General features: G+C 41.6%; 2 protein-coding genes across 2 annotated transcripts; one reads left to right on the top strand and one right to left on the bottom strand.

Annotated features, from left to right (window-relative positions):
* Positions 1-895: 895 nt before the first annotated feature.
* On the bottom strand, positions 896-1,643 carry LOC133789720 (lysM domain-containing GPI-anchored protein 2-like). The gene has a single exon (XM_062227484.1). The coding sequence runs from the start codon at positions 1,613-1,615 to the stop codon at positions 896-898; it is 720 nt and encodes a 239-aa protein (XP_062083468.1). The 5' UTR covers positions 1,616-1,643.
* An 18,119-nt stretch (positions 1,644-19,762) lies between these two features.
* Positions 19,763-20,506, top strand: LOC133789718 (uncharacterized). The gene has a single exon (XM_062227483.1). It carries the CDS (start codon positions 19,763-19,765, stop codon positions 20,504-20,506), a length of 744 nt encoding a protein of 247 aa, XP_062083467.1.
* The last annotated feature ends 3,811 nt before the right edge of the window (positions 20,507-24,317 follow it).

The following is a 24,317-nucleotide window of genomic DNA, read 5'->3' as shown; positions in this document are numbered from 1 at the left end:
CATTTACTCGGTGAAGTGGCATAATACATGTATAGTGGCTGAAAAATTGAAAGTAAAATTAATACACTTAGGCCTACCATTATTTTCTTTCCTCTTCCCTCTTCTTCACGATTTTCTTCTCTTCAAACCCTAGGTTTAATTATCCATTCTGCACTTGTCTTCATCAAGCATCATAAATGGCATATTATAGGGGAAAAAGGTATGGAGAAGTTCAAGGGAGTCCCCCTCTTTGTCATTGTGGATATGAGGTCGTACTAGGCATAACGTGGATTGTATACAATTTCGGGAGAAGGTTCTATGGCTGCCCAAGATACAAGGTTTGTTGTTTCAATTATTTTTCTTGATTATGATTGGCTTAAACTCCACTTTGTATTTTATTTATAGAGAAATGAGAGAGATGGATGTGGCTTTATTCATTGGATAGACCCTCCTAGTGGTGAAAGACATAATTGTGATAATGAGTTGTTTAAAAGAGTAGAGGAGATCGAAGGCAATCTTTTGCGACGATAGATTTTTGTTGAGAAAATAGATGAATAAGTTGGAAATTTTTTTATGTTGATGGAGGATGTTGAAACCGGTTTCTGTATTTTTGTTGTACTTTTATCTTTTATTTTGTACTTGGCATTATAGTGAAATGTAATTGTTGTGTTGTTGTTTTAACTGAAAAAAATGTAACTGTGTTGAAGAAATGAAGAAAAACATCATTTATGGCTTATGTATTTTATTGGATCTTATATATTTGGCAGCATATATATTTGTTATATATTTTTATTGATTATGAGATATCTAGTAGCATATATAGTTGCTTAATTGTAATGAAATTTGATTGAAAAAAGGTTTCCAATAGCATAATACAACCAGAAAAATAATGTAAAAAGTGAGCCAACATTTTCATTCAGTAAACTAGTATCTGGTGTACAACATATCTGGTGTACAAAACCAAACCTTTAAGAGGAACGTCGAGGACTTGACCAGCCAGGATCTCAGTAGAGTTAACAATCCCATTCAGCTTCAGTATCGTCTCCTCTGTAGTACCGAATTCCTGAGCAATCCCCTCTACGGTGTTTCCAGTTTTCACCACGTGTCCGTAGTGGACCACCTGGGTTCCGTTCAACTCGTCACAGCTACATGGTAGCGGAATCGTAAACGTCTGCCCCGGTTGAATCAAATTCACATTCGGGATGCGGTTAACGTCGGCGATCCGCTGGTACGACACCAGATTCGAGAAAATTTCTCTCGCTATATGGTCGAGTCCGTCTCCGGGCTTCACTGTATACTTCGGGGCTCCGCTCGAGGCGCCCGTTCCGTTAGAGCAGGAGCAGGGGAACGGGATCTTGATCGTCTCCTTCGCGGCCACTGTTGTGTTGCGTGGAGTCGTGATCGGGTGGTTGTTGGCGCCGAGAAAAGTGTATAACTTTTTGATACCGAAGAGAGCTTGGATATCGACGAGGGTGGTGGCGTTGGGAACCACGTAGTCGACTAGGCCTTGACACGTGGTCTTCGCACCAGTACTGCATTTAAAAACCGGCGGCGTTTGGGCCGCCGATTGAACCACGAGGTGGGCCGAGATGAAGAACAGGCTGAGGAGAATCGCTGGATAAGTTGTGGAACCCATTTTTCTTTTTTATTTCTCTGGAGCTAAGTGCAAGTGGTGGTACTGGTACTGGCATTATAGTGAAATGTAATTGTTGTGTTGTTGTTTTAACTGAAAAAAATGTAACTGTGTTGAAGAAATGAAGAAAAACATCATTTATGGCTTATGTATTTTATTGGATCTTATATATTTGGCAGCATATATATTTGTTATATATTTTTATTGATTATAAGATATCTAGTAGCATATATAGTTGCTTAATTGTAATGAAATTTGATTGAAAAAAGGTTTCCAATAGCATAATACAACCAGAAAAATAATGTAAAAAGTGAGCCAACATTTTCATTCAGTAAACTAGTATCTGGTGTACAACATATCTGGTGTACAAAACATGATCCTAAATCTGGTGTACAACATATCTGTTTGATGGACCCAAAACAGGTATGTTTAAAAATTTATATATCGCAAGCGCACGACTCGTCCATATAGAATAGTGATCATGTAAGCAAGGATGTCGAACCCAAGGGAGTTGTCTAAAATCGAAAATGAAACTATTTTAAATCAAAAATAATAAATTCTAACCTAGATCCAAAGATTGATGAGTTTTAATATTATGAACATAAAATAAAAGATTGAAAAATAAAGCTATTTAAGAGAATAAAAATAAAGCAATAATGAGTTGAAAATAAGTGTTAAAAGAAAAGATTATTAAGATACTAAAATCCACAAAATGTAAGTTTAATAATATTTATTAGTATATTGATTCCAAAGTTTTAGTGATAGTTAAAATATTTTAAACTATCATTTTCCAAAAAGATTTATAATTTTAAGCACAAATTTCTTATAAAAAGATAGGATTTTTCTTCACTTTTCAAAATTATAATTTCAAAACATTTAGTGTAAATCAATCTAATGAAATAACAAATAAATCAATTAACATTATTTATAAGGCAAAACATAATATTTTTGTTCTAAGCATGGATGTGTACAATTTAATGACACATCTTACACAAAGAATATTATGTTTATGCACTAATGAAGAACAAAGTGTAAATATGTTCTAACAATCTAAAATACAAGATATTTAAGATGAAAGAAATATATGAAGAAGAAAAATCCATAGACTTTGTTGCATTACAAGGGAAATCAACATACAACATAAATATTACCTAGTTACAAGTTGCTTCATCATGATCTTAATAATCTTATGAAAAAGATTAGAAGCACATAACTAGAGTAGAAATTACAAAATAAATGACATACATACTTGCAAAATGCTCTTGAAAAACCCAAATGGAAGAGAGAATGGTAGAGAGAAAATGAGAGAAAAAGATGGTAACCAAAAAATTAAGCACCCCAAAATGGTCTTCAAAACCCTTATTTATAGCCAAAATGAGATTATTAAAATAATCAATTTAAATTAATTAAATTGATTAGATTAATTAAATAAAATAAATATGGTATGTAGAGGTAAATTATAGAGTGTAATGATGATGTTGTGGTGAAAATGTGTAGGAAAAAGGGTAAAAAGTTGGCATTTTTGTCATAGGAGACAAAGGGACAAAATGCATTTTTTGTTGGGCTCAATAAGGGAAATGGCAGCAATGTGGTGGCTGGGTGTTGGAGGGGGGGCCACGGGTTGGGCCTAGAGTGGGCCTCACGTGGTTGGGCTTTTGGAGAAACACCATTTTTCTTGTTACTTTCTTTCAAAATTACCATCTTTCCTTTGATTTTCTTGCTTTTCAAGGGCAATAATTTTCCTACACAATAAATTATAAACTAAATTAAAATTAAATATTTTCATTAATAAAATATATCATATAACTCCCATGAAAACATTAATTAAAATTTAATTTACATAACATTTAATTTCAATAAAATCATATTTTTAGCATTCAAACTAACAATACTAATTTTAAATAATTAAACTACAACATATTATAATAACATATCTATAAAAACATATAAAAATCTAGAAAACTACAATAAGACTAATAAATTAAAAATTACATAAAAACTTAATAAGTTAATTAAAAACTCATGAACTAAGCAACAATTAGCATGTAAAACATGGTAAAATAACTCTATTTTGTAGAGTTATCACCAAGCATCCAGGAACCTGAAGCCGCCCCACTGCGCGTGGGCGTTGTCCCCACTTTTCACCTGCGGAAAAGGCCACCTCGGGATTGCACGCCGTTGTTTCAGGTCTGCGCTGCCAAGTACTCTGACTGGTCTTGTCTCCTGAATCTGCCTCGTAACTCGAAGTGTCCAGACCAAAAGCGCCATTTTGTCGGACGAGATATAGCTCTTGAGCCAATGTATTGGGCCTTAGTTGGTCTGGAATTCATGTATGTTGTATCTTTTGTATTGGGCTTCCACTAGAAAGACCAAGAATACCCGTATCTCTGAAGGGCCCGGGTCATACCCGGCCCAAACCCAGTGTTCCCATAAGCCTATAAATACAGGCTATAGAACATTGTAAAAGGGATCTCTTTTCAACTAAGATACAGTGACTCTGTCGAAATATAGAGAGAAACTCCATTGTAAAATGTTTTTCAAGCTCTAATACTACAGACTCGTGGACTAAGGCTAGTTAACGCCCCAACCACGTAAAACCCCCATGTTAATCTTATACTTTCATTACAATTACCCTTAAATAATATTTATTAATATAGTTACCGAAACCCTCGGTAAAAAGTTTGGTGCTTTCATTGAGAGCTGAAGGAAGCTAGTGCTAACGTCAGGCCTTTACTACAATGGTGAACACACGACACACAACCTTCGACCCAAGCAATCCAGAGCAGGGCAACAGAGACCCGCTGCCTTCACAGCATATCCCTCAAGATCTGCCCGAGAATGCGCCTCCTCAAACATCTCACCGTGATGAGTCACAAGACTACGAGGGTGGAACAGAGTACAAAGAGGAAAACGAGGAATATTATGAAGAGGAAAATGAGGGGGAGTACCACGACGAAGCTGCGGATCCTAAGACCCCCGAAGGAGAGCCCGACCAGCAAGACTTGGAGGTGACCAGACTAAGGCAACAAGTCCTGGATCAGGAAGCCAGGATCGCTGAGCATGCGGAGGCGCATCGACGGATGCAAGAGTCTCTTCAATCCCTGCAGGCACTCATGGCCGCGCAAGGTCCGGCAGCCAATTCCGCAACTGGCCCGCTTCTAGAAGCGCAGCAGCCTGCTCCACGAGAGCGAGCCGGGGTCCCCGAAGGAGCCAGCCCGGCCCCTCCCCCGGAGCCTTTTCCTGAGCCAGCTCCAGGAAACCCGGACAGGGAGCGAAAGAAGGCCGGTGGAAAGACCCGAGAAAAGACCACCCCCGTCGCAAAAGCTGGGACCCGTTCCCGGCCGCTCCCTAGGAAAGAAAAGGTGCGCCTTGTCCCAGGACGAGGCCACCCGATCGATCTGTAGGGGACGCGGCCGCGGATCGCACCGCCCCGGCACGCCCCAGGGCGAAACGGGCGGGAAAGATCTTTGCACTCGAGTGCCTCGGTTAACAAGAACCGTCGGGAACGGCCCCACCACGAAGAACGTCATGCCCTCAGTTCAGGAGACGACACTTCCCAAATAGACTTACGCAATGGACTGAACGCTCGGAAGGAGCGGGCCCGCAAGGAAAAGATCCTCCCCCGAGGTGGCGACCTCAGGAACAACATCAACGACAGAAGGAACAAGAGAGTCCCCCTAGAAGATGGCACGGCCAGGCAACTCATGGAACAGATGGTCGCGTTGAAAAAGGTCACGGATCGCCTGGTCCGCAAGCAAGAAGGCACGGACACCGACTCTATGCGTCGTTCGACCAAGCATTACGGAGAAAGGGTTGTTCAGTCTCCAAATGAGATTCCTATTTAAGAAAGAAATCATTCTCAGAGAAGGGACACAAACTGCACACTAAACTCTCTTAGTTTTCTCAATTCTTACTCTCTAAGCATTCTCTTTTCAATGAATCATCGACCTCTCGACGACGACCTTAGCTAAGTATTCTACTCTTATTACCAGCCTACTTGTTACGAACTATTTTACTAGCTTGATTGTCGGAGTCTCTTTGGTCGGCACCACTCCAGTGTCCCAAAGACTTTACAGCCTTTTCTCCCGTTTTGTTGTGTGCAAGTTGTCGGTGCCCACCTTCGATCGATTCAATTGTAGATTCGTACGTCTACAATTTGGTGCCCACCATGGGGCCCTGGCAATCGACCTCACAGCGAAGCTAGACAGTCAACAATGGCTAACCTTGAAGAAGGATGTTATCCAAAAAACTGGAATGGATGACGTGGCAAGTGATTCCCGGACACGTGGCTGACACTTGGAGGAACTCTGCTAGGATATCGACCAGAAGACAAATTATAAGCAGTAGGCAGCTGAAACTTACCTGCAACCAGTATGGTCGCGGGTTCTGCATGTTTCATGATGTTTCTATAAAGATCTTTGTAAATCTCGAAATTGACTCCCACAATCTCTTGAATATTCGATTATTTAGGAAAGAATATCTGTAACAAATTCATGTAATCCCCCTTGAGCCTATAAATAGAGAAAGATAGCTCAAGGAAGGGACTTTTGGCTTTCGAATTTTTTGAGACTAGAGGGATTCTATTTGAGGTATTGTCTTGTTCTTCAGAGGTTGGTGAAACTCATTGAACCCTAGTTCTTTGATCACTCCTTTTGATCTTATATCAATAACAATCTAAGTGGATGTAGGTTATTACCAGATCCTGGGGCCGAACCACTCTAAAATCTTGTACTCTTATTATTTTCGTCATTACATTTATTTCAATGTATCCTTCCACGTCAAGCGTATTTTGACTCCGTGTCAGTTGGCCAAAATCTGGGTCAACATTCTGGTGCTTTCATTGAGAGCCAAATATATCACCGTTGAGAAAACCAATGGCGAAAACTACCAGGAAAACTGGACAGGCGGCCGGCGCTGCACCATCTAACCCGCCTCCTCCCCCTCCCAACGTGGCTGAGGATGAGCCACATTTGGAATTTGAGGAGGAAGAAATGGATGACGCGACGCTAAAAAGTACTCTGGGGGTGTTGCACGAAGAGTTGGCCAATCTGAGGGCCAACCAAGAAAGTGTTGTCGAAATCATGGCGTGGCAGCAGCAAGAAATTGAACGGCAGCGCGTGGAGTTAACTGAGAGGCAGGCGGAGATGGACCGTCGCCAGAACGAAGCCATGGCAACCCTCGAGGCAGCCTTGCAATTGGCTAGGAATCAGGCTACACCTGCCTCACAGCCTGATCAACCTATGAATGGACCAACACAAAGGGGTCCTAATCCTAGCCCACCTATCCAACCCTCAAGTCCGCAAAGGACCGAACAGCCTCAGGAGCCCCATGAAGATGTCCCACTGGACCCTGAGGCACAGCCTCCATCCCAAGCTGGTCGCGGCAATCCCCCGCATCAGAGGCAAAATAGGACCGGGCATCAGTCTCGCAGTCCTAGACGCCATAGGGGCGACGAGCCGAACCTTCCGAACAGAGGACAGCATCCTCCTGGTAATAGGAGGAACTCGGAGTTAGGCTCTGCGGTCCGAGGTCCCCCACGGCATGATAATGCACGGGGACCTAACGACCAACGCAGGCCACCCTATAACACTCGGGACGTTTCAGCCCGGGAAGGAAATCGCGGGAACAGTCGATCCCGTCATAGCCAATCACGATTCAAAGATGGCAATGGTTATGATGAAGCCGTTTCCGGCAGAGGAAATGTCAGTCAAAGGAATGACGAAAGAGGTGGAAACAGGAGCCAGCCACCTCAAGATGACCAACCCGGCAGACGGGACGCTGGGGGGCAACCCAGGCAAAATAACATCTTCAACGGCTCGGAGCTAGCGAGCATCGGAGAAGAGACGAGGATTTGAGAGATATGCTCAATGATCGCCGTGAGCAACATGGCGAGAACATCCCCCCAGCAACAGAGGCCACAACGATTCCTATCGTTGTGCAGGCCCAGATAGATGCCCTCAACCAGGCGGTGCAACAGCTGGTCGGGGGAAGAACATCTTACATCGACCATGACAGGAGGAAAGGCATTCCTTTCGTCCAGAGGATAGCTATGGCAGAGACTCCTAGCAAGTTTAAAATGCCTACGCTTCCGAACTTTGATGGGTACGGTGACTCGGTATCTCACGTCAATAAGTTTGAGATACAAATGGACATTCAGAAAGTGCCCGAAGATGCTCGGTGCAGGATCTTCCCTGCAACACTTTCTGATGCCGCACATGAGTGGTTTTTCAAGTTCCCTCCTGCAAGCATAGTTTCCTGGGAGATGTTCGTAAAGGAGTTTTACGGACAGTTCTACGCAGGTCGAGTGCATCCGACCGAGGCAAACCAGCTGGTTGAAATACGACAGCAGGATGAAGAACCACTGAAGGACTACATCCAGCACTTTATGCGAGCAGCAGCTAGAGCAAAAATAGTGGGGGACGAAGGCAAAATGATGGCCATAACCGCAGGGGTTAGGCGTCGCACCCCTCTCTAGAAAAGCCTCCGAAAAGATGGGGTTAGAACTACCCAGGAATTCTTGGACCGGGCTGATCGTTACATCAAGCTCGAAGATGCCATTGCCGACGATGGAAAGCCTCCAGGCAAGGATAAGAAGGCTGTCGAGCCCGCCAAAGCCGCCAATGGGTCTAAGCCTAACGGCAACGGCAGCGACAATGGCAAGAATGGGGGGAAACAGCCACACAATGAGCCTTCCACCTCTGACAATAAACAAGCCAAGGGTAACCGTTATGAACCTCGGTTCACTAACTATACTACCCTAGTTGAGTCTTGGGGAGAGGTTTATCAGGCCACGAGTTCCAGTGTGCCTTATAAGAAGCCTCCCCCTATTCGAAAGGATATTTCGAAAAGAGACACTGCCAAGTTCTGTCGTTATCATAACGACTACGAACATGACACAAATGAATGCAACCAGTTGAAGGATGAGATCGAGTTCTTTATCAGACAAGGACACTTGAGAAGATATGTACGGGCCTCGGGGAATTCCCAACGAGAAGCTCCAGGTGGCAACGAGCAAGCGCCCACACGCCAACGCTCGCCACCTTTGCACACTGCCCCCGTGACTGGCACATTATTAACCATCTGTGGAGGCCCTCACCTCGCGGGAAACAGCGGAAAGGCCAGGGAACGATACGCTCGGACTCTGCGCCACGACCAGGACATCGAGATGATGACTGTGGAGGACCGCGCGCCAAAAAAGGCTCGATCAGAAGAGGGCGAGATAACCTTCTCTGATAGCGATGCAAAGCATGTCCGGTTCCTACATTCCGATCCGCTGGTCGTGGATATCCAAATGGGCAACATGATGGTGAAGAGAGTGATGATCAATACAGGAAGTTCGGTGAATATCCTGTATAAGTCTTCGCTGGAACGCATGAAGTTGTCCGTCAAGGACCTGGAGCCCTGCAACCAAAAAATATACGGCTTCTCTAGTGAGGGACTCGCCCCTGCAGGGTCAATCAGACTACCAGTGACAGCAGGTACAGCGCCTGCTACCAGGACATTACTCGCTACTTTTATAGTAGTCGATTGTCCTTCGGCGTACAATGCCGTCATTGGAAGGCCCATACTGGTTGATCTATGGGCTGTCACCTCTATGTGGCACTTAGCCATGAAATTCCCGACAGACGCAGGGGTAGGACGCGTGTTGGGAAACCAAAGGGAAGCCAGAGAGTGCTACAATGCCTCAGTCGCGAAGGCGAAAAATGGAACGTCAAAGAGCACTCCCCCAGGAGGTTGCAGATGGCAATTGATACACAAGCCCAATCCGGTGATGAAGTCACCAAATAGAATGTTGCCCAAAGTGAGGATAAAGATTTAGATCCTCGCTTTGGGGATTTTGAAGAAAACGTAGGAGCTGGAAGAGGTCCAACTTGACGAAAAAGACCCGACCAGAGTCGTGAAGGTCGGGAAAAACTTAGAACAAACCACGAAGCATGCACTGGTGGAATTTCTGAAGAAGAACCAGGAAGTCTTTGCATGGTCGCACAAAGACATGGCCGGGATAGACCCTGCAGTTATCAACCATGTCCTGAACATAGACAAGACTTATCCGCCCATGCAACAAAAAAGAAGGCTGCTCGATAAAGATCGATCGAGAGCCTTAAAAGAAGAAGTTGAGAGGTTAAAGGAGAATGGGTTCATTAGGGTGGCATTTTATCCATCGTGGGTCTCCAATTCAGTGCTGGTTCCCAAGCCTAACGGTAAATGGCGAACCTGTGTGGATTTTACAGACCCCAATAAAGCCTGCCCAAAGGACTGCTTCCCACTCCCAAGAATCGACCAGTTGGTCGATGCTACTGCAGGACACGAAATCCTCTCCTTTATGGATGCATATTCAGGCTACAATCAGATTAGCATGCATCCCCCTAACGAAGATCACACCAGCTTTCAGACCGATACAGGCTTGTACTGTTATAAAGTAATGCCCTTCGGACTGAAAAACGCAGGTGCGACTTACCAGCGGTTAGTTAACCACATGTTTAAAGAATTGATCGGGATAAGCATGTAGGTATACGTGGATGACATGCTGGTAAAGTCTAAGAAGGCAGAAGGACATGTAAGGGATTTGTAAGAATGTTTTGATGTATTGAACAAGTACCAGATGAAACTAAATCCTCTCAAATGTTCCTTCAGAGTTGGATCAGGGAAGTTTTTGGGGTTCATTGTAAATTCAAGAGGAATCGAGGCCAACCCCGACAAGATAAAAGCCCTGATCGACATAAAATTGCCAGAAAAGATCAAAGATGTACAAAGTTTAACCGGGAGGATTGCAGCCCTAAGTAGATTTATTTCAAAATCAACAGACAAATGCGTCTCTTTTTTCAATCTACTTAGGGGCAATAAGAAATTAGAATGGACAGGAGACTGCGAGCAAGCTTTTCAGGCCTTGAAGGCCCATATGGCACAGCCTCCCATTTTATCAAAGCCAATCGAAGGAGAAACTTTGTTCATTTACCTGGCGATCACTGAAGTTGCTGCTAGTGCGGTACTAGTACGAGAGGAAGAGGGCGTACAAAAAGCGGTTTACTATGTAAGCAAGAGGCTGATCGGAGTAGAATTGAGGTATCCTCCCATCGAGAGGTTAGCATAATGTTTAATCTTGGCCTCAAGGAAGCTATGTCCTTACTTTCAAGCCCACTCTATCACGGTTTTAACTGACCAGCCCCTTCGGCAAGTCCTCCAAAAACCAGAAGCGGCTGGGCGCCTATTAAAATGGGTAGTCGAATTAGGGCAGTTCGATATCACGTATTCACCACTAGCAGCAGTAAAGGGACAAGTCTTGGCTAATCTTGTTGCAGATTTCACCGAACTCCCAGACAGCGAGCAGTGCGAACAGCCTAGTGCGCTTGAGCCTCAAGATGAAGCTCCTTCGTGGAAGTTATTCACGGATGGGTCGTCCAACGAATCTCACGCAGGAGCGGGTGTGATATTGATAACGCCAGAACGGCATCGATTTCACTGCGCCATTAGGTTCGACTTCACCGCGTCAAATAATGAAGCCGAATACGAAGCACTCCTCGCTGGGTTGAGAATGGCGAAAGACATGAGCATAAAGACGCTTAATTACTGGTCACAAAGTTTAATACCCGAGCTATAACTACTGGTCGCTATACTATTGACTCTATTAGTCACACACTCACTATCTGGCACGAAGAAGTCTGGCCCTAGATTTGGAGTATACGTAAAGTTGCCCTCCCCGTCAAACAAGTGACAGAGAATTGGAAAGCTATTTAAAAGCGAAATAACAGTACCGTTTTCATCGAAGGATTCACCCAAGTCCACAACAGACTCTGTTGCCTTTTGTTTCCCCTTGCCTTGGGGGCAGAAGGCCTTTCTGCGGAAGGATTGCCCGTGGGTTCCCTGATTGTAACCCCCGTCGGCCTCCTTCGAGGAAGGGACGCTGGGGGTTGCTGCTCGGGATCCCCCTCGGCCGTGGCATCTGCTACCACAGGTCCTCTTGTTTCATGGCAAGGAGCCATGAGGCCGGATAGCCTCAGATTTTCATCAGTGACCAGGGACTTGACGCTTTTTTCTGCGTCTGTCATCCTGGCCAATGCGGTGGACCTCAACACCATGTCTGGTGTTGGGGTCGGACGTAGCCATGGTCCTGAAAGGCAAAGTGTACTTTAAGAAAAATGAAGGAAAATTCGCTGATGAAAAGTATCGACCAGCAAAAACAGCACTTACCTCCTCGAGCGAAGGCCAGATTGTTGGTTGTCATGTTCGGCGTGAGGAAGTACTCCTTACTGTACTGCCCCACGTTGGATATGTGCGTAGTGTCACTCAGGAACATCAGGCTCGTCTCCTGGTGACAAAGATGGAAGAAGCCCATCCCATACTGTTGAGGGTTGGACTTGAGGTCGAAAAGGAAATTGACCTCATGGGGGGTAGGTTCTGGCCATTTTTTAAGTTTGTACAGGATATAGAGTGCGGCCAGCATTCTATATCCATTCGGAGTAATTTGAAAGGGGGCGACACCAAAATAGTTGGCCACCCCCTGATAAAAATGAGGTAGAGGGAGGATAGCCCCCGCCTCTATATGATATCTAGACCAAGCACTATATACACCTCCGGGAAGGTTAGCCCTTTGGTCTGCAGCTGGAATTTTGAGATTAACCCCTGTAAGCGGATACTTCCTACGATAGTTGGCAAGCATCCGAGGAGTCACTTGGCTGGTCGGGGAGAGATACCACTCGACATCAGGAAGGTTTTGATGACGAGGGCAGGCCCTGACTTGGATACTAGGGTCTTGGGCTATTTTCGGAGTCATGCCTTTTCTTGCTTAAAGACTTAGAATGAGCCATTTGAGGAGGTGATGGACGAGGTTGTAATGACCCAACTACTCTAGACTTTTGGACCATTAACGAAAACTATACGTACTAATCCTTAATAAAACTTACAAGTGAAAATACCATAACTTTATTAAGAAACTTAAAAAAAAAAAAAAAGAGTTTAACTTACATAAAATCTCAAGTAGGATATGGGATCCCATTGTTTTAAAAACAAAACAAAACATAATTTAAACTAAAAAAAAGGATTACATAACAAGTGCGGAAAAATACATGTAAAACCATAAAAACAAGACTACATCCTCGAATCGTAATGCTCGGCTCTTGAATCCATTCGACCTCAATACACATTCTCCAAGCTTCCAAGAACCTTTCCCGCCACTAAGACTATTTTCCTGCACATATAAACAAAAAGGAATGAGCCTAATGCCCAGCAAGGAAAATCTAACACATAGTTCATATACATAAATTTCATAAGAAACATAAAAACATAACATAACACTTATATCATACACATACTATAATGACCATTATTACTTGGAGTCCCATAGACTAAACAAGTCATATGCCCATTAGATTAGTGGGGTCCTACTAGCTAAGCAGGTCATATGCCCATAATCTATTTGGGGTCCTACTAGCTAAGCAGGTCATATGCCCATAATTTATTTTGGGCTGAAATTCCGTTTTTAGTAATTACCAAATTAATTAAACCAAGTAAATTAATTAAAGTACGGAATGGTAATTAACTATTTACACAGATTACAGTTCTGTCGGGACAGAAACCAAACTTGTCACGACAGAAACTGAACACAATAAAAAGACAGTGCAAAACAATAAAGAACACAACGAATTTTTACAAGGTTCAGAAACCCTTTCGGATAACCTACTCCTTGGGGCCACGCCCAGAGAATAAAACCAATTAATAAAGAAACACAAGTACAAAAACATTGACTTAAACAAAACAAGACTCCCTCTTGAGATTTGCCGCAACTTGTTGTACTTCTCTTCACTAATCTGATCTTGATTGAAACGCTCAACCACTTGAACTCCCTTCAATGGCTAGCGAGTGCTTGCATCCTCCCGACGCAAGGCTTGTACAAATCTTCTCACGAAGACTACAAACGTTGTGTTCAAATTACAATGTGTATTCACTCACGAACATGGTATAAACTCACCACTAAACACTAAACACACATATTTCTACAAGATCACGTGAATACTTATGATCTTGAATACAAAGAGGAACTCTCACAAATATTACAATAAAACTCACGAATAATGCACCAAAGAGTTTGCTTTTTCTCACTGCCTTTAGAGCCCTATTTATAGAGGCTTTTTCGTGCTCACAAAGGCAGAGAAAGAATTCTTCTAATAAAGGCAAGAACCACAGTAGTTATTCTTGATTGATGAAGAGTTGCCTTTTTTAGAAAATGCTGATCCGACAGATGCGATATCGGTGGGGACAGCTCAGACCTGTGTCGGATCAAAACAAGCTCAAAAAGGAAACAATAATTAATGACATTAAGAACCAGTTTCCTGATTGCAATCCTTGAGCTGCACGAAAATATATCAGCAAATAATCCAAAAACAACTTTGGGTAAGTACCGAATATTTGCAATAAACTTTGTTTCCTTTATAAATAAAATGAGACAATATAGGCTAAATAAGGAAGCACATTATTGTCCAAAATTCACACAAAAGGAAAATGGTTTTCCGAAAATATCAATAAAGGAAACCAAACAATTCCGAAAATTATAATAAAGGGAAACAAACATTTTCGAATATTATAATAAAGGGAAACAACTAATTCAACCAATTTTATCTTTTAAGAAAAAGATATTTCTATAAAAATGCCAATAAGGATTAACAGGGGTCCTACTAGCTAAGCAGGTCATATGTCCATAATCTATTTGGGGCTTGTTAGTCATATGGGTCATATGCCCAAGCCTACAAACATACATATCATAACATATTTCATAACATAAAAACATAAGATAACATAAGCATATAACATATAGATTCTATCCTATTTTCCTTACCAAAATTACCGGGATAAGAGGACAGAGTTGGGACTTTGGAACACTCCTAAGAACCATTTGAAAAAGAGTGAGTATAGTGAAGAAGAGAAATGAAAGGAATGGAAGGACTAAACCATTGAGAAAAATACTTACCAAAAACTTATGTGCAAGTTCTTAGATTTCCTAACCAAAATAAAGATTAAGGTTAGAATAAGTAGAAGACTATGAGAACTTAAAATAAAATAATACCAAAGAACTAAGGTGTGGAAATACCTTGAAGACTTGTAAGACCGATCTAAACCTTGAACCGAAGCACTATAAAACCTTACTTCCCCAAGTGTTTGATAAGCTTATGTTGATCAAGCTTATGATTCCCAACCCAAGTGTTTACACTCTCACACTCACCGAGCAACTTGCAACCTCTGAACTTAGAGCAAAAGATGAATAATGGCTGGGTACTAGGTCCTATTTATAGAGTTTAGGAATGAAAGGATCTTAATTTAACTTGAATAAAAATAATGGCTTTTTAAGTGAAAATAATTTGAATTATCGTTCAGCAGAGGCTGAAGACTCGTTCAGAAAGGTGCTGGACTTATCAAGAGGTTGAAGGTTTGAATGGGAAACGATTTTGAAAACATTCAAAATATGCTGAAGGAGGCGATATATCGCCTGGACCATTATGCCCGAGGCAAACGTGCATCGTTTCGTGTTTTTCGTATCTACGTGCTGCGATATATCGCCCCCTATAGCTGCGATATATCGGCATACGCTGATTATTTAAACACGAAATTACACATTTTTAGCTTAATTTGAATTGAGTAAACAACCTTGACTAAGCCCTCAAACGTATTCAAAGCTGCTGACTGACCTTAGAGCATTCAAATTTTACCCTTATTAAATTTAATCCTCAAAATACTTAATCCTTAATCACCCATACATAACATGTGCTTAAAATCCTATTGGTTCTTATCTAAACCTTATAGTATAATAAATATTATCCTTAATATCAGTCATATTAATCAAACCTTAGGTTAAAATTAATATTCTTAAACTATAGATTAAACTTAGAAAATCTACAAGTACTACTATGAGTGTCCAAATAAATCCCGGTCTGAACCAAAAATCCACAGTCATACAGATAATACTATAATTACTATAATACTACTATCTAACTTAGCTAAGTAAAGTTCTTAGACTCTACAGAGGTCTAGAAGAAGATCGTGAAAAAGGGATCTCGTGAACTCGGTCGGTTAGTTGTTCTTCGCCTTCGAGCAGCTGGGCAAGAAGATCGTCGTTGATGGGTCATTCACCTCCCCACAAATCTGGCATTAAGGTCTGCAAACAGAAGAATGGGGAGGTGAGGATAGAGAATCTTTGAAGGTTTTTAGAATAACGCTGGTCAAGTATAAAAGTTAAGCTTTTATACAGCAGCATTCTAACAAAAAGCTAAAATTTTCCACGCGAACAGTTTGAGAAACAGATCAAAAGGTGAAAGCAAAAAATTTTTTGTAAAAGCTTTTTCAACTCTTCTTAGGGCGGGAAAAACCTATTTTTTCGGCTGGCATAAAAATCGAACTTTTACTTCGATTTTACGTCCTAAAAAGTATGATCTCGACTATCAAACTAACCCGTAACTTTTTTCACCCACAAGACATTCTACTGACAAGCATCTCAACCCAGAAATAGATGAACTCAACAGTCAACATACAAAAACGTGCACTACAAAAATATGAAACATAAAGGTTCAGAGACTTACCAGGAAGAAGATCGTGGAGGTTGGTAAGAGTTTTCGGAGATCAGGGAACTCTCGGGCTGAGTCTTGAAAATGCAGAAGGACGGTCTCCAGAAGAAAATGGAAGCTCTGGTTTTAGGGTTTCTTGAAAGAGTAATGGCGTGCGTAAAAAGAAAAGGAGAACTTCGGAAATGCTATATATATTTTTGTCTGTGGCATTAAAAGGGAGTAATAATCAACTTCCCCTTTTTCGAAGTATGGGGAAACGAGATAGCCGTCGAAATATTACTGGGGAAGCGAAAAGCCGTGATTAGACAAGAGTAGGTTGCTTCTTCCAAGAACACACGAAGGGTTCTGACAGGTACGGCGGGGTCACCGAAGGGTCGCTTCCTCAAAAGTTTATTTATTGCTCGTAATAAATAAACTTGGGGGAAAAATGTTATCCAAAAAACTGGCATTGATGACGTGGCAAGTGATTCTTGGACACGTGGCTGACACTTGGAGGAACTCTGCTAGGATATCGACCAGAAGACAAATTATAAGCAGTAGGCAGCCGAAACTTACCTGCAACCAGTATGGTCGCGGGTTCCGCATGCTTCATGATGTTTCTATAAAGATCTTTGTAAATCCCGAAATTGACTCCCACAATCTCCTGAGTATCCAATTATTTAGGAAAGAATATCTGTAACAAATTCATGTAATCCCCCTTGAGCCTATAAATAGAGAAAGATAGCTCAAGGAAGAGACTTTTGGCTTTCGAATTTTTTGAGACTAGAGGGATTCTATTTGAGGTATTGTCTTGTTCTTCAGAGGTTGGTGAAACTCATTGAGCCCTAGTTCTTTGATCACTCCTTTTGATCTTATATCAATAACAATCTAAGTGGACGTAGGTTATTACTAGATCCTGGGGCCGAACCACTCTAAAATCTTGTGTTCTTATTATTTTCGTCATTACATTTATTTCAACGTATCCTTCCACGTCAAGCGTATTTTGACTCCGTGTCAGTTGGCCAAAATCTGGGTCAACAAAGGAGAAATAGATATCAACGCTCAAGTTGCTGTACTCATAGCTCAAATGCGAGAGAATGTCGAGCGAGTTCAGGCACTTGAGCAAGAAAACCAGTCATTTCAGGAAGAGATTAGGATGTTAAAGGAAAATATGGAATTGTTGTCTACGACTGTTGCCACTCCACTCAACCCTAGTTCAAGGTTCAGAGTTCTAATTACTCCAATGCAACCATTAGATTCCACTCCAGCAGGTTTAGCACAGTCGACCGTGTTCACGCAATCTACCACGTTCTGCTCGACAAGCCAAAATGGGGGAACTCAACCAATGGAAGAGAAACCACATGTGTCGACTGGAATTTCCGTGACCAATTCTAGTGTTCTACTTGATACTCAACCTCTGCCTCAATCAAACCAAGAAGCCAGTCTACCCGCCATGTCGACTATAACAAATCTTATAACTGGACCTGTGCAAAATGACTCCAGTTGACCACAAGAAGGCATTATAACTTCAGTATCGACTAACATGAATACGACTGATGTATCCAATTTATCGGATCAGCTCTACCAATTCATAAGAGGAAGTCTTCCACCAACATCTATTACAACTGATTCATTATTGACTACTACTGTTGCAGGAACAATAATGCCACCAGGAAGCACCTGTGACTTGGAATTGACGCGCAAGTGTAATGACCCACTAATCTAGACTATTTGGACCATTAACGAAACTATACATAAAACTTACAGTTTTACGAAAATACCATAATTTATTGAGTAACTTGCAAAATAAGAGTTATTTACAAAGAAACAGAATACTAAGAAGGATTATGAGATCCCATTGTTTTAAAACAAAAGATGATTTAAAAATAAAAGACATTACATATTTGGTGCGGAAAATACACATAAAAACATAAAAACATAAAATGAGACTACATCCTCGAATCGAATAACGCTCGGCCCCTTGACTCCATTAACCATCGATACACATCCTCCAAGCGTCACGAATCTTACCGCCTCTAAGCTTATTTTCCTGCACATAAACAGAAAGGAGTGAGCCTAATGTCCAGCAAGGAAAATCTAACACAAAGTCATATACATAATTTCATAAGAAAACATAAAGACTTAACATAATACATATAACATACACTTATTATAATGCCCATTATTACTTGGGGTCCCATAGACTAAACAAGCATATGCCCATAGAATTAGTGGGGTCCTACTAGCTAAGTAGGTCATATGCCCATAATCCATTTGGGGTCTTGTTAGTCATATGGGTCATATGCCCAAGCCTACAAACATACATACATATCATAACACATTAATAACATAAAACATATAGATAACATAAGCACATAACATATTGATTCTAGCCTATTTTCCTTACCAAAGTTACCGGGATAAAATGGACTGAGTTGGGACTTTTTGGAACACTCCTAAAACCATAATGAACAAGAGTGAGTCTTAAAGAAAGGAGATGAAATGAAAGAGAATAGGAAGACTAAACCATTAAAAGAAAATATGCTTACCACAACTTAAGTGCTTAAGAACTTGGATTCCCTAACCAAAATAAGAATGAGGTTAGGAAATTGAGTAGAAGACTAAGAGAAAGGAAACATAATACAGAAAGGAACTAGAGTTTTGGTTACCTCAAAGATTTGCAAGATCAATCTAACCTCCACCGAAATACTATAGAACTCACTTCCCAAAGTGTTTGATAAGCTTATGATGTTTAAGCTTATAGTTTTTCCCCAAACCAGGTGTTTACACTCTCACACTCCCTTAACACTAGCAGCTTCTGAACTTAGAGCAAATGGTGAATAATGGCTGGGTACTAGGTCCTATTTATAGAGTTTGGGAATGAAAGTATCTTGATTTTACTTGAATAAAAATAATGGCTTTTTAGGTGAAAATCATTTGAATAATCGTTCAGCAGAGGCTGAAGACTCGTTTAGAAGATGCTGGACTGTTGAAGGAGTTTGAATGGCTGAAAGGAAATGAATTCAAAAGAGTTTGAATCCATGCTGAAGGAGGCGATATATCGCCCCCTGTAGGCGATATATCGCCTGGGCCAGTATGCCCGAGGCGACCGTGCATCGTTTCGTGTTTTCCGTATCTACGTGCTGCGACATATCGCCCCCTATAGCTGCGATATATCGGCACACGCTGAATATTTAAACACGAAATTACACATTTTTAGCTTAGTTTAAATGGAGTAAACAGCCTTGACTAAGCCCTCAACGTACTCAAAGCTGCTGACTGACCCTATAACATTCAAACTTTACTACTTATTATATTTAATCCTCAAAAATCTTTAATCCTTAATCACCATTCATAACATGTGCTTAAAATCCTATTGGTTGATGTCTAAACCTTATAATACAGTAAATATAATCATTAATATCAGTCACATAATCAAACCTTAGGTTATACTTAATATTCTTAAACTATAGGTTAAACTTAGAAAATCTATAAGTACTACTATGAGTGTCCAAATAATTCCCGGTCTGAACCAAAAATCCATAGTAACAAAGATAACACTAAAAATACTATAATACTACTAAACAATTAGTTAAGTAAAGTTCTTGGAATCTACAGCAAGATGGCAGAGATGGAGGCACTAATCCACCGTATCCCAGGAGTACCGGCCCCTATCAAGAAAAGTTTTCCCAACAACTTTTCCGATTCTCCCTTTGTGGATGTAATAGCGCTGGTGGAGATGCCCCGAAAGTTCAACTTCCCAACCATGAAGCAATACGATGGAACAACCGATCCCGACGACCACACCGCACAATACAAACAAAGAATGTTCACAACAGCAATTCCTCGTGATTTACGCGAGACTTGCATGTGTAAAGGGTTTGGGTCTAGCCTAGTTGGCCCAGCCCTACAGTGGTATATTAATTTACGTAACAATTCTATTTCATCATTTGTGCAACTAACCGATGTGTTTGTTGAACAATTTTCCAGCATTAGGAAACTTGAAAAGCTTTCATACGACCTCTACTGTATCAAACAAAAACGGGACGAATTGCTTCGAGACTACGTGGGAAGGTTCAATAGAGAAAATGTGTTCATTCCTTATTGCAACGTAGACACTGCTATTACAGCCTTCCGCAAAGGACTTCAGATAAAGTCAGACCTTTATAAAGAACTCACAAAATACCCGTGTCGAACTATGGAGGATGTCTTAGCCAAAGCGTGGGCACAAATCAAATGGGAGGAGGATGAGGCTAATCAACCTGCCCAAGTATTCACGTCTGACCGCCGAGACCCAAGAAGTAAGAGAGTTGAAAGGAGACACTATGATTATAAGCCAGAGCCATACCCCGTAGGGCGGAGATGACCTAATAGATGGAAATATTTCAGTTCTCATGAGCATACAAATAGGCAAGCCATTCCAGACTACAACCTTAACATTGAACTTGTTGAGGTTGTATCCATAATGAAAAACATGGGGAACACCGTACGATGGCTAGAAAATATCAAAGTCCCACTGGGCAAGCGTGACACAACAAAGTGGTGTGAATTCCATTGAGACTACGGTCACACAACAACAGAATGCATTGCCCTAAAGTTTGAAGTACAAGGCTTGCTCAAAAGAGGCCATTTGAAATAATTCTTGACAGATAAAGGAAAAAGCAACCATAGCATCTGGAAACGAAAGAGAAATTGAGAGCAGGCCTCTCACACCACTAGAACCACCTGTTCACAAAAATACTATCAACGTGATCTCAGGAGGATCAAAAATAAGTGGAGTCACATATTCAGCAGCCAAAAGGCCCACCCGTGAGGCAGTCAATCCACAATTAACTAAACCAGCCAGTCACTTGACGAGGCAGACCGTTAGCTTCGTTGACAATGAAGCCTCAGATTTGATCAACCCTCACTGTAACGCCCTGGTTACCCCAGAACAGTTACGGTGAACCAGAAATTTGACCCGCTACCTGAGTCATTTGGTTAAAAACATGTTCTAAGTGTGATTAACGGGCTAAGGTGGAAAACCAATCAAAAGGAAATGATATATTTCATTAAGTATATAAACTGCTCATGAGCTAATCAAAACATTTACAAGTTGTTTATAGTACAAAATGGTCATTACTATTTCAAATTTACAACCCCACCGACCTAAGTGGCAAAAATAGGGTAAACCCCCTAGTTCCTTTGAGAACACCTTGGCCGTGGTGGTCAAGCGGCCGCATATGTACACATCACAACCTAAGCTCTTCACTCAAGGCTGGGTGAGCTTTTCTTTCCCTTTACCTGCACCACATAGCACCCATGAGCCAAGACCCAACAAGAAAACACAATATAGCATGATATAATATCTATAATGATCATAATAATCATTCAGGACTTTCAGTCCAAAACAGATAGGTGACAGTCGCAAAAGTCACTAAAGTGGGTACAGCTCCCTTTAGCCATGTGACGATAGGGTCACCAGGGCTTAACAGATAAGTGAACCTTTCACTAACTTAAACAGGATAGGTGCATGATGATTAGTCACCAACAAAACCTTCCTCATGACTCTAGAGTCATAACTATGGAACTCCGTTCCCTAGCCATGTGACAAGCAGTCACCTAGGCCTTTGGCCCTGGCTCTGAGTAACTAGTCTTAGACTAGCCAAGCGCTTATAAGTTCATTGACCTTAGGGTCGGTCCAATATTAATGCCTTAGAGCCATTCAATGCTGATATCGATTAGATCTAATCTTCATTCGGCCCTGCGTTTAGGACACTTATGTCGTTTCTGACTCTTCGGTTAGTATCCCTGACTAGTCAGTACCATATACAAGTAAACAATATTTGCTAGCATTCAATATGCAATCAATGTCCACATTTATCAACCAACATGCCTCAACAACAATCATGCATGTCACATACACAGGGTGCAGTTTTCTTACCTCAGATTCGAGCTAGAATGATTAAAAGAACGACCCTTGAGAACGATCAACCTTTAGTCCTTTAGCGGTCACCTAGTCATTACCAAATACGGGACAGCATCAATAAAAATGATCAACATAGGCTTCCAAACCAATATCTAGCCTCCGGGACATCAATCTAAACTAATCCGAGTAGTAGGAACGATCCCAAGGCCTAAAACCATGTTCCCGGGGTCAAAACACACAAACGGGCTCAAAACTGCCCAAGAGCCGCGGCCCTGACACCTTGGGCCGCGGCCCCCAGTCACTCCAGGAGCAAGGGCCGCGGCGCCAAGCAAAGGCAAAATCCTCCCACCTGCTTCATCGCGCTAGGGTCGCGGCCCCCAACCCAAAGCCATTCCCAAACACGATTTCCAACATCCCAAAGCCTCCAAAATCATGCCTAAACACTTCCAAATCATCAAATCAAAGTTCCCAAGCTTCCCAATGGTCCAAAACCATCAAATCCCAAGGCTCAAACGAACAAAAAACTCAACGATTCACAAAATCCAATTCAAAGCTTAGAAACTCTAAAAGCTCAAAACTTAAACTTAGATTACCTTCGATTGGGTTGTTTCTCGTCAAATCTTTCGGTCAAGAAGCTTCTAATCTTTCCTAGGATCGTTATGCCTCGATCCTCGCTTGATTCTGACTCCTAGAACTCGAGATTTCCTTGAAAATGCTTCGGACGGTAAAAATGAACTACGGGAAGAGAACGAGAGGTTTTCTAACGTACGTTCTATCTCACAAGCTACTTCAAGCTTAAGTAATCTCAAATAAAACCTAGTGCTCGGGGTCCCGAAAACACCCCCGAGGACATTATAGTCAAAACTTCTAGAATTCCATCTTGATCTCAATAACTCCCAATTTATCATCAAATAACATTCTCATTACTCAATATCCCAATAAAAGACCTTCGTTATGAAAAAACCGCTAATCCATAATATAAGACCGTCTCATGTCGAATAGCTCGAATATATATCCATAATAATGTGATCTCATTCACAAATCACAATATGCACCCAAATACACAAATATACCCTTAACGGGCCAAATTATCAAAACACCATAATATTCAAATGTGGACCCACATGGATGCATATAATATCATATTATAATATAATTCACACATACATGTATATTATCAATTAATGACATAATTAAGCAAGTATGGCCCTCTCGGCCTACTAATCCCGCCATTAAACCACATTGGAGAATTCGGGCATTACACTCACCATGATGCACTTGTTATTTCATTATATATTGCAAATTGGATGACAAAAAGAGTTCTCATTGACAATGGGAGCTCGGCTAACGTATTGTTTCTTGATGCCCTTAGGGAAATGGAACTGGACGAAAATACAATAATGAGGAAGCCTACAGTTCTCATCGGCTTCAGTGGGGAGCATAAATATACAGTTGGAGAAATCGTGCTACCCGTGTATGCAGAAGGCATGAACGAACAAACCAAATTCTTAGTGGTCGACAGCCCCTTGGCTTACAATGTCATCCTTGGTCGTTCGTGGATCCACGCCATGCATGCCGTTCCATCCACATTTCATCAAGTCATCAGGTTCTCGACAAAATGGGGTGTCAAAGAGATTTGGGGAGCTCAAAAGATCGCAAGAGACTGTTACCAGAACACACTAAAGGAGAAGTCAGCGACAATGTAGCAATTACTGTAACGCCCTACTACCTTAGAGCCATTACTAAGTGAGTTTAAAATGTGCATTTAACTTGCTAACCAAGAATTTAGCTTAAAAGTGTAACTAAACTGTATTAAAATCACATAATTGAAAATATAAACATTCATTGGAAATTATAAGTGTTTTACATTAGGGATCCCAAAAATACCATTTATAAATATTTACAACTCAAAATATGTTTTAGGTCGACTAAACGACAAAATAGGGTTCATGACAAAGCTTCTCCCAAAAATACCCCTGGTCGTGGCAGCCAGGTAGACCAGACATGTACGCGTCGCCTCATGCTCTCCGTACTCATGGTTGGCCGATCTTCCCCTTGCCTTTACTTGCACCACAGAGCACCCGTGGGCCGAAGCCCAGCAAGAAAACTCCACACAAATAGATAACATATGCATATCAATCACTCAGGGGTGGTGCCGCCCCTCATGAGAATTGGGAGTCATTCTCAAGAAAAGTCTATGAATGGAATGTGCACATGGACATTAACGGTGCAAAAGCGAGACATTGAGGTCTCAAGTGAACACAGCAAA

Source organism: Humulus lupulus, chromosome 7 (genome assembly GCF_963169125.1).
Source record: "Humulus lupulus chromosome 7, drHumLupu1.1, whole genome shotgun sequence".
In the NCBI taxonomy this organism is placed as follows: Eukaryota; Viridiplantae; Streptophyta; class Magnoliopsida; order Rosales; family Cannabaceae; genus Humulus; species Humulus lupulus.
This window is presented reverse-complemented; position numbering and strand designations above follow the sequence as displayed.

Coding starts and splice junctions, on each gene's coding strand:
- LOC133789720 (XM_062227484.1), bottom strand. CDS start 1,615: ATGGGTTCCACAACTTATCCAGCGATTCTCCTCAGCCTGTTCTTCATC.
- LOC133789718 (XM_062227483.1), top strand. CDS start 19,763: ATGGCAGAGATGGAGGCACTAATCCACCGTATCCCAGGAGTACCGGCC.